A 12,406-nucleotide genomic window follows, 5' to 3' on the forward strand; every position below is an offset into this window, starting at 1 on the left:
CGGAGGCGGTGCTGGGGCCTCGTTCGCCGCCCCCAAGATGTCGGCGGCGGCCTGGTCGCGCCCGGCGTGACGTAGTCAGGCCCCGCCGCCGGGAGGGAGGCGGGGGAGCGGCCGGAGGGGAGCAGGAGGAGGCGGCGGCGGCGGCGGGACCGGCGGGGCCCCCGGCGGGGGATTTAAAGGGACCATGGCCCTGTCGCGGCGGCTGCTGTGGAGGCCGGAGCCGGGTAGGAGGCGGCGGAGGTTGCAGCAGTGGCGCTGCCGCTGAGGGGGAGCTGCCCGGAGGGCCCGGCCCCGGGGGACCGGCGGGGTGAGTGCACCCGGAGAGCGGCGGCGCGTTATGGGGGGGGGGGGTTTGGTTTGGTCCGACGGGAGACAAAGCGGAGGGAGCCGAGCTTGGGGGGGGGGGGGGGAGGCGGCGATGACACCCCCCCGGACCCCCTGTACCGGCCCCGTCCGGGGTGCTGAAACCGGAGGGGGGGGGACCCGGGGTCTGAGGTAACCGGGAAGGGAGCGGGGGGATCCCGGGGTTGGGGGGGGGAGGACGGGACGGGACGGGACGGACCCGGGGTGTGAGGTAAATGAGAGGGGTCCGGAGGGAGCCTCAGTACCTGAGGTAACCCGGGAGGGACCGGAGGGGCCCAATGGGTCCGGGGGGGTCTGAGGTAACCGGGAAGGGACCGAGGGGTCCGGAGAGGCCCAATGGGTCCGGAGGGGTCTGAGGTAACCGGGGAGGGACCGAGGGGTCCGGAGGGGCCCAATGGGTCCGGAGGGGTCTGAGGTAACCGGGAAGGGACCGAGGGGGACCCGGGGTCTGAGATAAACGAGAGGGGTCCGGTGGGAGCCTCAGTACCTGAGGTAACCGGGAAGGGCCTGAGAGTTCCGGAGGGGCCCAATGGGTCCGGGAAGGGGGGGGGGGTCCGAGGTAACCGGGAAGGGCCCAATGGGTCCGGGGATGGGTCTGAAGTAACGTGGAAGGGATCGAGGGGTCCGGAGGGGCCCAATGGGTCCGGGGGGTGAGCTGAGGTAACCGGGAAGGGACCGGGGGGACCCCGGGGTCTGAGGTAAACGAGAGGGGTCCGGGGGGAGCCTCAGTACCTGAGGTAACCGGGGAGGGCCCAATGGGTCTTGAGGGGCCCAATGGGTCCGGGGGGGGGGGGGGGTCTGAAGTTAACCGGGAAGGGACCGTGTTGGGGTCCGAGATAACCGGGAAGGGACCCAGTGAGGTAACCAGGGAGGGGGGGTCTGGAGGGGCTCAATGGGTCCAGGGGGGTCTGAGGTAACTGGGGAGGGACTGAGGGGTCTGCAGGGGCCCAATGGGTCCGGGGGGGGGGGTCCGAGGTAACCGGAGAGGAACCGAGGGGTCTGCAGGGGCCCAGTGGGTCCTGGGGGGTCCGAGGTAACTGGGGAGGAACCAAGGGGTCTGCAGGGGCCCAATGGGTCTGGGGGGGTCCGAGGTAACCGGGGAGGAACCGAGGGGTCTGCAGGGGCCCAGTGGGTCCGGGGGGGTCTGAGGTAACCAGGGAGGGACTGAGGGGTCCAGGGCATGGGGGTCCCTGTGTGTCCAGGGGGGTACAGGGAGGCTCGGGGTGTGTTTGGGGGTGTCTGTGCTCCATTGGGGCCCCACGGCCTGGGGCAGGCAGAGGCAGCAGCCCCGGGACCCGGTGCTGGGATGGATCCGGATCCCTGCAAACGCTTCCCATGGATCCTTCCCGTGCTCCGATGGGAAAGGGACCAAGCTGTGCCAAGGGGTTCCGGCACCATCCGAGCCTGGAATCTCCATTGGGAGCTCCTCGTCCCTGTTCTCCGCTGCTTGGAGCCGGGAATGTTTCCTCTTCCCAAGCAGCTCCATGGTGGGGAGCAGGTCGGAGCGCAGGCAGCGATGACCCGGAGCACCTTTGGCTTATCCCAGCGTGGTTTGACGTTGCTTGGAATCCCTTTGGATCATCATCTTGGCACAGCTGGACATGGAATTCCCTCCCCGGAGCATGGTTTTGAGGAGGTGCCGCATGGAGGCTGGGGAAATCCCCTTCCCATGGTGCTGACCACCCTGCAGCTGAATTCCCTGCAGATCCCAGCAGTGGATCCTGCCAAAAACTCCTTGGATCCTGCCAGGACCCCTCACCACAGGATTTGCTGGAGCCAAATAGGAAGAGCTCCGCAGGGAATGCATCCTTTGCTCATTCTGGCTTTGGGATGGAGGGCCAAAAGCTGCTCTTGGTCCTAAATGAGCTTGGGTAACGCCAAGGAGGAAAATCATCCAGGATCAGCCCTGGGAGCTTCCTGGATCCTCCCTGAATTCCTTTTGTATGGATATCCTGAGTCCTCTTCATGTGTTTTTGTCGTGACTCTGATGTGTTTTGCATGGAGATGGTGTTTGTGCCACCTTGGCTGTGGTCTGGGATGGAACGGGAAAGACCGGCACCATCGTCCCGTGATCCAGTAAGGAGGAAAGGAATCACATGGAAAACCCACAGAGCTGGAATCTGCTGGCTCAGAGCGAGCTGGACCCTGTGAGCCTGGGTGTGAACTGGTTTGGAGGGGTTAAAATGGGCACAGCCTGTGCTGTGGCTCTGCTTTGCTGGGCAAGGGCCTAAAGAGGATATGGAAGATCCAAAAGAGGATGTGGAGGGGCAAAAGAGGACATAGAAGGGCCGAAAGAGCACGTGGAGGGGCCGAAAGGGGACGTGGTGGGGGGCCGAAAGGGGACGTGGTGGGGGGCCGAAAGGGGACGTGGTGGGGCCAAAAGGGGACGTGGAGGGGCCAAAAAGGGACGTGGAGGGGCCAAAAAGGGACGTGGAGGGGCCAAAAAGGGACGTGGAGGGGCCAAAAAGGGATGTTTAGAGGCAAAAGAGGATGTGGAAGGGCAAAAGAGCACGTGGAGGGGCCAAAAGAGGATGTGCAGGGCAAAAAGAGCATGTGTGTGGAAGGGCAAAAGAGCACGTGGAGGGGCCAAAAGAGGATGTGCAGGGCAAAAAGAGCATGTGTGTGGACCAAAAGAGGATGTGGAAGGGGCAAAAGAGGATGTTCAGGGGCAAAAAGAGCACGTGGAGGGGCCAAAAGAGCACATGGAAGGGACAATAGAGGATGTACAGGGACAAAAAGAACGTGTGGAGGGGCCAAAAGAACACATGGAGGGGCCAAAAGAGGACATGAAAGGGGCAAAAGGAGGATGTGCAGGGGTAAACAAGCACAGGCGTGGGCAAAAAGAGTACATGGAAGGAGCAAAAGATGTGGAGGGGCCAAAAGGAGCCATGGAAGGGCCGAAAGGATCTGTGGAAGGGCCGAAAGGATCTGTGGAAGGGCCAAAAGAGCACGTGGAAGTGCCAAAGGGACCCATGGAAGGGTGAAAAGGACTCGTGGAAGGGCCAAAAGAGCACATGGAAGGGCCAAAAGGAGCCGTGGAGGGGCCAAAAGGAGCCGTGGAAGGGCCAAAAGGAGCTATGGAGGGGCCAAAAGAGCCCATGGAAGGGCCAAAAGAGCCCATGGAAGGGCCAAAAGGAGCCGTGGAGGGGCCAAAAGGAGCCGTGGAGGGGCCAAAAGGAGCCGTGGAAGGGCCAAAAGGAGCCGTGGAGGGGCCAAAAGAGCACATGGAAGGGCCAAAAGGAGCCGTGGAGGGGCCAAAAGCCGTGGAAGGGCCAAAAGGAGCCATGGAGGGGCCAAAAGAGCACATGGAGGGGCCAAAAGGAGCCGTGGAGGGGCCAAAAGGAGCCGTGGAAGGGCCAAAAGGAGCTATGGAGGGGCCAAAAGGAGCCGTGGAAGGGCCAAAAGGAGCACGTGGAAGGGCCAAAAGGAGCCGTGGAGGGGCCAAAAGGAGCCGTGGAGGGGCCAAAAGGAGCCGTGGAGGGGCCAAAAGGAGCCGTGGAGGGGCCAAAAGGAGCCGTGGAGGGGCCAAAAGGAGCCGTGGAAGGGCCAAAAGGAGCCGTGGAGGGGCCAAAAGGAGCCGTGGAGGGGCCAAAAGGAGCTGTGGAAGGGCCAAAAGGAGCCGTGGAGGAGCCAAAAGAGCACATGGAAGGGCCAAAAGGAGCCGTGGAAGGGCCAAAAGAGCACATGGCCAAAAGAGCACATGGAGGGGCCAAAAGGAGCCGTGGAGGGGCCAAAAGGAGCCGTGGAGGGGCCAAAAGGAGCCGTGGAGGGGCCAAAAGGAGCCGTGGAGGGGCCAAAAGGAGCCGTGGAAGGGCCAAAAGGAGCCGTGGAAGGGCCAAAAGAGCACATGGAAGGGCCAAAAGGAGCCGTGGAAGGGCCAAAAGGAGCCGTGGAAGGGCCAAAAGGAGCCGTGGAGGGGCCAAAAGGAGCCGTGGAGGGGCCAAAAGGAGCTGTGGAAGGGCCAAAAGGAGCCGTGGAGGAGCCAAAAGAGCACATGGAAGGGCCAAAAGGAGCTATGGAGGGGCCAAAAGAGCACGTGGAAGGGCCAAAAGGAGCCATGGGAGGGCCAAAAGGAGCTATGGAGGGGCCAAAAGAGCACATGGAAGGGCCAAAAGGAGCCATGGGAGGGCCAAAAGGAGCTATGGAGGGGCCAAAAGGAGCCGTGGAGGGGCCAAAAGGACCCGTGGGCCAAAAGGAGCTATGGAAATGCCAAAAGAGCACATGGAAGGGCCAAAAGGAGCCGTGGAAGGGCCAAAAGAGCACATGGAAAGGCCCCTATAAAGGGGGATCCAAGTCCCAGCCAAAGTCTTCCTTAAGTCCAAGTCTTCCTTAGGCTCCAACCTGGGGGCTCCTGGATCACGAGCTCCTCCTGGAGCCACTTGGCCTTGGGGAAGGGCCCTGTTCCCTCCGGGACTTCCAGGGCAGGGAATGATTGTCCCCACTTAACCGGTTTAGCATTTAAATTGTCCCGTTCCTGCTCCGCCTTTGGGCTGATGGGTGGGGGAAGGGATTCGTCTGTCTGGCTCCCACCTTGGCAGAGAGCAGAGCTTGGGAAGCGACCTTGGGAAGAGGCTTTGGAGACATCACGATGAGCACCGGAGTCTTTTAGGATGTTGGTATGGAGCACATTGGAATGGGGGGGGGTAAGGGGTGGGGGGTGGGGGTGGAATCTCCTTGTTTTTCCCTATCCTGGTGAGCTTAAACCCACATACCCCCCCCCCCCCATGTGTTTTTGGGAAGGACGGTGGCACAGCACATGGATGCAGCCGTGTTTTGGGAAGAATCAAAGGGAAAAGTTGAGGAAATCCATGCCTTACAGAGCAAGGTGGGGGTGTGACACTGATGTCATTCCCCCCCCCCTCCCTGGGTCTGTGCTGGGTTTGGGGTTGTGGTGGGGGTGATGCTGAGCCTGATTCCAAGGATTTGGTGTCATTCCCAGCTTGGGGAATTTGGCACGGCTGCTGTGGTGAGGAGCAAAGGTTGGGATGGAGCGCCCTTCCAAAGGGATGCGGGGGTTCAGTGCTGGGGAAAGGAGGTGGCAGCTTCCAGTGGGATTCTCCCAATGGATTCAGGCCTGGAGTTGGCTCAGATCAAACCCACAGGCCCCCCAAAATGCAGTTTTTAAATATAAACCCATTTTGGGGTGTTTTTCACCCATTCTCACCTCGATGGATTTCCCCCCCCTGGCTTGGGAATGCACCAGGATCTCCAGCTGGATGAAGATGTGGCTGTGATTAAGAAGGGAAAACTCTACCTTGGCTTTTCCAACCCTGGATCCCAGGTTCTCCTGCCTGTCCTCCCCCCCCCCCCATGCCTTTCCTTGCAGTGGGGTGGCACATTTTGGGACGATTCCTTGCTGTTTGTTGGGAATTACAAAGAGGAAAGTTGGTGCCACGCTGGAACAACACAATGTGGAAGCTTCTCCAATGCTCCTTGTTGGCACCACGGATGAGCCACTGGTGGGAGAAGTGGTAAAAGGGGAATGCTGTGTGTGTCCGACTGGATTGAAGCTGGATGGTGGTTAAAGATGAAGCCAGTGTGGGGAGAGGGGGTGGCTTCATCCCAGTGGAGCATCCCTGATCCCAGCAAACCCCTGGACATCCACAACTTGGGCTTCGCTCCCCAAAATCCTCCCATGGACATGGAGCAAGCATCGATGCAGAGCCAGTCGTGACAGTGAGAGCATCCTGCCAGCACTGGGTGCCAAGTGGGGGTGCTTCCCAAGGAATATCCCTACATCCAAAGCCAGCTGGAGCACCTGATCCTCACAAATGAAAGCCTCTGGCACGTGGAGCAGCCATAGGAATGAGCTGCATTGATTTTCTCTTTTCCCTTCTTATGGGCAAACTCAACCCACATTCCCTGGGGGAGCGTCGGGATTCCAGGTTGGCATTTCGGGATGGCTGCAGGCTGTCGGTTGGGGTTTGCTCCATCCCTTTTCCTCCCTCAGCCCCCGGGGCAGGAAAACTCCTTGTGCCAGCTTGAAATAATTCCCTCTTCATTTGCATTCCTTACCTTGAAGGTATTTATAGGCTCTTCTCCAGGGTAAATTTAGCTCCTTCCTCTCCTCCCGTGTGCCTTTATACTCCCATGGAGCTGATAAGCCCTTTAGTGCCTCTTTCCTCCTGGTTTTCCCTTCTCTGCCTGGATCTGGATTCAACCCATGCAGCAGAAAGCAGGATCCTGAGCTGATCCTTTTATTTCTCCCAGTGATCCCAGTTTTCACCCCTTCACAGCAGGATCTCACCCTGGAAAGTGTTTTGGGGTGAGGGGTTGGCACTGGGGGCATCCACACTCGAGTGGCCAGCATTTGGTTGCCCCTTTGAGGGGTCCCAAACCCTTCAGGGGTCCCCCAGTCTGAAGGTACCCATCCACTTGGATTCATCCAGGGGGAAGGATGCAGCACAGCATCCCAAACCCCCCCCCCCCCCCATCCTGGGTTTGGGGATAGCTGGTGGCAGAGCCAAGCTTTGGCTTTCCCATCATGGGATGGAATTCTGGGGGGATAAAGGAGCAGTTTGAGGGTGACTGGTGGGGGGTTTGGGAAGTGCATGGCAGGGAATGGTGGGGATGAGCATGGAGAGCAAATTGGGGTGTGGGGAAGGGGGGGGGAGGCTTCATATTGGGGTCCATCAACTCCAGCAGGGACCCAGCACCAAGGAGCAAGTGATGGGACCCGACGTCTCGCCTGCTTCTGGGCCACCAAGAGCTTTGGTGACCACAGTGAGGCCTCGAGACCCAGAGCAGCCCACCAAAACCCAGCTTCCCTTCTCATGGCCTCCTCTTGTATCCCTGCTTCCTTCCAGGTCTGGCCGTGGGTCCCTGGCCATTGGCGTTCCCGAGTGCTGGCGTGGGGCTTTCATCCGAGTGACCCAGCACAATCCTCAAGGGATGGAGAAAGCTGTCCCGAGCTTCTCAGAGCGCCAAGGAGATGGAGGCAGAGCCCTGTTGATGCCACCAGAGCCAAGCGACGAGACTTTTCCTCCTCTGGAGTGTCCCCAAGGGGAAGAGCGGAGAGCAGCTTTCCTGCAGGATGCAAAGAAGCCCCTGGAAAACCCTGGGAGCTCATTGGAAACGGAGGCAGAGCTTGAGGAAGATGCTTTCTATGCTGAGGATGACCTGGAGACCATGAGCAGGGAGGGGAAGGGACCCTCCAGTGTTGAGCTGTGCCCATTGCAAGAGGAACCTGACTTCTTCTCATCGCTGGCACGTCAGGAGCCCGACGTCGCCCTGGAGGCTGACGACGTTGCTGGTGAGTCCCTGGTTGGTGCCATTGGGGTGGCTTTTGGGGATGGGGATGAGATCAATGGGATGAGGTTCAAGAAGGCTCAGTGCTGGGTCCTGCCCTGATCCCGTGCAGTGCTCCAGGCTTGGGGAAGAGCAGCTGGAAACTGCTCGTGGAAAAGGAGCTGGGGGTGCTGGTTGATGGAGCTTGTAGTCAGGAGTCTCCAGTTGGTCTTGGTGTCCACGTGGGTGTTGAGATGTTGGCTTTGACTGTTCAGATGGAGCTGTTCTGGCCAACTCCTCATCTTCTCAACGTGGTTGCTCCAAGTTGTCTGTAGGTCCCTGGTTGTCCGGTGTCTTTAGAGGATTAACCCTCTCCTGCCTCAGTTTCTCCATCAACCCAATGCCAAATGCTGGGCAGATGCCACCACCCCAAGTCCTGCCTGAACCCCTCCATGTGTTTGCTCTCCTGTCCTTCCCCATCCCTGCTGGGAATTAGGTGGCCATGGAACCCACCAGTGGCCTCTACTTGTCCCCTGGCTGGTGGGTGGCTTCGTTCCCATCTGGAATGGGAGTTTCCATCAACAGGATTGACTTCAAACCTCATCTCCTGTTTTGCAAACCCCCATCACTGCCTCCCAGCTGGAGAAACCAAAGTGAAATGGCCCCAAATGCCCCAAAACAGAGGCACACCAGGCTAAGAGCCTTATGGGGTGGGAAGACCCCACACAGAAACTTGTGATGCCACCAACCTGAAGGCTTTGGGGCTTTTCTGATGTGCTTTGGTGGCTTTATTCTGCTCCATTGGGCTTTGAGCTGAGCAGGAGGAAGGAATTCCTATTGCTGGTGGTGGCACCTGAACCTTCCCCAGCACCAAGAGTGGTGCAGAACCCTTCCTATGGCCTTTTGGGGGCTTCTTTCCCTTTCCTTGCTCCTTGGGGGGGGGGGGGGGGGGGGGGGGGGGGGGGGGGGGGCTGGTTTTGGCTGTTCCTTGGAAGGTTTTGGGGAAGCTGTAAGACAATGGGGACTCAGAACCAGTTGTGGTAACTCGGGGTTGTGCGTGGCACCAACAGGGTCTGAGATGCTCCAGCCTTCACCCCATCACTGTATGGGGCTCATCCCTGTCCCTCCGTGGGGTGTTTGGGGATGCTGCTTCCCTATGGGACCCACAGGGTGGGATCTGAATGGTTGAGCCTTTATCTCCATGCTCCTGGTCCCGCCTTGTCCTTATCAGCCCAGCCAGGAGGGATTTCCTCCCCATATCAGCACAGGGATCATGGGAGCGGTTGGAGCTGTGGTCAGAGCCCATCCACCCCCCACCCTCATGGCTTGGGGGTGCCCGTGGAGAAGCTGGTGCCCTCAGTGTGTCCCCCCATGGCCCCAGAGGTGATGGAGCCTGAGGAGGTTCCACTGGAGGTGAGGGGAGGTTCTGGAGGAGGATTTGCCACCGTGGCACTGGGAATGGGGAGGTTGAGGTTGTGGTTTGGGCTGCACTGTGGGGTGGATGGTGCCATGAGGTCCCTGATGTGGGGACATGTTGTTTTGGGGTTGCTGTGGCACTGTGGGGTGTCCCAGGGTCTCCAGTGTCGGAGCGGTGTCACCAAGGCCCCTGATGTGGGGCCACATGGGTGCCCTGGAGATGCTGTGATGCCACAAGGTAGAAGAAGAAGGAGCTTTTGTGGGGCTGGTGTGAGGTTCTGGACCCCAAATCTGGGGTTTGGTGGGGTTGATTGGGTTTTGATGTGCATTTGGTGGAGTTTGATGGGGTTTGATGAGGTTTGATGGGATTTGGATGTGCATTTGGTGGAGTTTGATGGGGTTTGGATGTGCATTTGGTGGAGCTTGATGGGGTTTGATGAGGTTTGGATGTGCATTTGGTGGAGTTTGATGGGGTTTGGATGTGCATTTGGTGGAGTTTGATGGGGTTTGGATGTGCATTTGGTGGAACTTGATGGGGTTTGATGGGGTTTGGATGTGCATTTGGTGGAGTTTGATGGGGTTTGGTGAGGTTTGATGGGGTTTGGTGGGGTTTGATGGGCATTTGATGGGGTTTGGATGTGCATTTGGTGGAGTTTGATGGGGTTTGATGAGGTTTGATGGGTATTTGATGGGGTTTTGATGTGCATTTGGTGAAGTTTGATGGGGTTTGGTGGGGTTTGATGAGGTGGGATGGGGTTTAGTTGGGAATGGGTTTAGTTGGGATTAGGTTTAGGAATGACCCTGGGGGAAGGTGCTGGCTTGTCCCACCACCTCAGCACTCTCTGGTCCCATGGGGCTGCAGCTTGTAGGTCTCTTTCTTCCTGTATCCTCTCTTAGGAGGTGTGGGATGTGATGGGCACCGGTGCTGCGTGTGTTGGGAAGTTGTTCCCATCCATATGTCCAGCTTGGGGTGGTTTGGGATCCATCCATCCTTGTGTTGGCATTCATTTGCCACTGGGGAGTACTGATGCTCAAGTGCATCCCACCTCTGGGGTGCTGGGAAGAGCCTGGGGTGTTGGGTTTGGGACAGAGCTTTGCTCTTGGTGGTGGCCTCTTGTCCCCAAGCAGGACATGGGTGTTGGGCTTGGGTTGTGTCACCTACCAACAGAGGATGTGTGAGGCTCCTGAGGTGCTGTTGCTTGTCCCACCTCTTCCTGATGGATGTTCCAAAGAGCATTGGATGAGCCTCCTTGGGGACTTGGAGCAGAGGCCTGGAGCAGTTGGGTTATGGGAGCCTGGGATATCAACTGAACAGGATGAGGAGGTCAGAGTATCCTCAGCCCTTCCAGTGCTGGGGTTTCTCCTGGATCTGGGCTTTGGTGGGGGCTGAGACCTCATGGCACCACCCTAGTTTTAGGTGGGAAGCACTGGAGTGGGTTTTGGGGTGAAGCTCGTTGTTCTTGCATGGTGGGTCCCCATGTTGAGCTGCTCCAGCCTAGGAAATGATGCTTTGGTTTGATCTTGGCTTGAGCAGAGAGCTCTGAGCCTTTGGTGTAGCCCATCCCAGGGTGTGTTTGCCAAGTGCTGGGCCGCTTTATGGCCCATCCTTGAGCCCCATCCAGAGCAGGTATCCAAGACATGAGACCAAACACCTGTTGGAGGTGCAGCTCCTCCTAATCTTGCCTTAACTCCTAGGACAGCCCCAGTGCCTCTTCCTGATGTTCCTTACCCAGGCCCATAAAATCCAGGCTGGTTTCCCCCCTTATCTCCTTCCTTGCTGGAACTGGGCTGAGTTTAAGCTCTTGGCCTCCCTGAATTGGGAGGTTCTGCTCCCATTCCCAGTGACCTTCCCGACTGCTCCCACTTGGATGCTGCCAGGAGAGATGTCATCTTGTTGCCTAGCAAGTAAATAACTGAAGGCTCGAGGCCAGGACAAGAGGCAGGGCTTGGCCAGAGCTGGGATGTGCAGTGCACTTGGAAATCTGGAAGTTGGATGGAAACCCCCCACGCTGCATCCCTGTAACAGTGAATCTCTTCCCAAAGAGCCCCTGCTCTCTGGTGAGACCCCACTTGGATGCTGCATCCAGCTCTGGTGTCCTCACAGTAAGGACATGGAGCTGCTGGAGCAAGGTTAAGGAGACCACAGGGATGAGCAGGGGCTGGAGCAGCTCCCACATGGAGCCAGGCTGAGGACATTGGGGCTGGAGAAGAGAGGCTGCGTGGACACCTCGGAGCAGCTTCCAGTGATGAAAGGGGCTCCAAGGATGTGCATAGGGAGCTTCATCAGGGACAGGACAAGGGGTGATGGGTTCCAAGTGGAACAGGGAAGTTCAGCTTGGAGATAGGGAAGTTCTTCCCTGGGAGGGTGCTGGGATACTGGGATGGGTTGGATGGAGAAGGTTTGCCTGCCCCATCCCTGGCAGTGTTCAAGGCCAGGTTGGATGGGGCTTGGAGCAAGCTGCTCTAGTGGAAGGTGTCCCTGCACATGGCAAGGGGATGGAACTGGATGACCTTAAGCTCCTTGCCACCATTCCATCATTCCATGACTTTGGGGGTCAGGAGCTTTGCACCCATGCCATGGGCTAAGCCCCAGCGCAAGGATTTGGTTGAGTGCTTGGTTTGAGATGCGGTCCTCAAGCATCCCACCAAGAGGATGGAGAGGGTGGGCTCAAGCTGTGGCCTCACATGGACAAGGTGTGTGGTGGTGGTTGGGGGGGGGGGGGTCCTGCCTGGTGCCTGTGGTGATTCTTGGTGCCCAGGGAGAAGGGCTCATCCCAACCCTCATCCCAGCACCTGCCGTGCCTGTCTTTTGGTGCCTATAAATAACTCCCAGCTCCGCTCCCGTTGCTCCTGGAACTGGGCCACGGGATATAAATAGGCTGGGGACAACTCTGGGCATGGCCAGGGATTCTCCTGGTGCCTCTGCAAAGTAGGACATGGCCCAATCCTGCTTCTCCACTGGGTGCTGCACTGCTGCGACTCTGCTTTGTGGCCTGGCAAGGTCTTGGCTGGGGAAGGGGGGGAGTGAGTGTTGGGGTTTGGGGTGGTTTGGTTGGGTGCAGCACCCCTGGGTGCTGTCCTGCTCCATCCAGGTTCTCCAGGGATGTGGCAAACCTGGAATCTGATGGTTTCGCCTCAGTATCAGTGGGATAAAAGCTCTTCAGGAGCGTGGCTGTGGCAAGAGGACGCTGGTGCTGGGTTAAGCTGGGGATGGAGAGGCTTTGCACTGGGCCTCCTGCAGCCATGTGTCTGGGCAGGGTCATGGTGGATAACCCCAAAATGCTTGGATTTAGGTGTTTTAACAGCAAAAAGGGGATAAAAGGACCTCTTGGCTGATGATGTTGATCCCTCATGGACAGGGATGAAGGGAAAGCAAAGCCTTTAACGTCAGTGATGGGCC

General features: G+C 58.5%; 1 protein-coding gene across 4 annotated transcripts in view; it reads left to right on the top strand.

Annotated features, from left to right (window-relative positions):
- The first annotated feature begins 2,288 nt into the window (after positions 1–2,288).
- The window catches only part of WIZ (WIZ zinc finger), a 44,134-nt gene continuing 34,016 nt past the window's right edge, over positions 2,289–12,406 (top strand). For 2 of the 4 annotated variants that reach the window (XM_062640550.1, XM_062640551.1), the window contains exons 1-2: positions 2,290–2,510; positions 7,170–7,615. In XM_062640550.1, the coding sequence (XP_062496534.1) occupies positions 2,329–2,510; positions 7,170–7,615 (628 nt within the window). In that variant the 5' untranslated portion in view covers positions 2,290–2,328. Of the gene's footprint in view, positions 2,511–6,186; positions 6,249–7,169; positions 7,616–12,406 lie in introns of those variants that run through there. The other 2 variants (XM_062640553.1, XM_062640554.1) reach the window with 2 other exon arrangements.

This window comes from Pezoporus occidentalis, unplaced genomic scaffold (assembly GCF_034315485.1).
Source record: "Pezoporus occidentalis ecotype Australia unplaced genomic scaffold, CSIRO_AGI_Poc_V1 ctg655, whole genome shotgun sequence".
Taxonomy (NCBI): domain Eukaryota; kingdom Metazoa; phylum Chordata; class Aves; order Psittaciformes; family Psittacidae; genus Pezoporus; species Pezoporus occidentalis.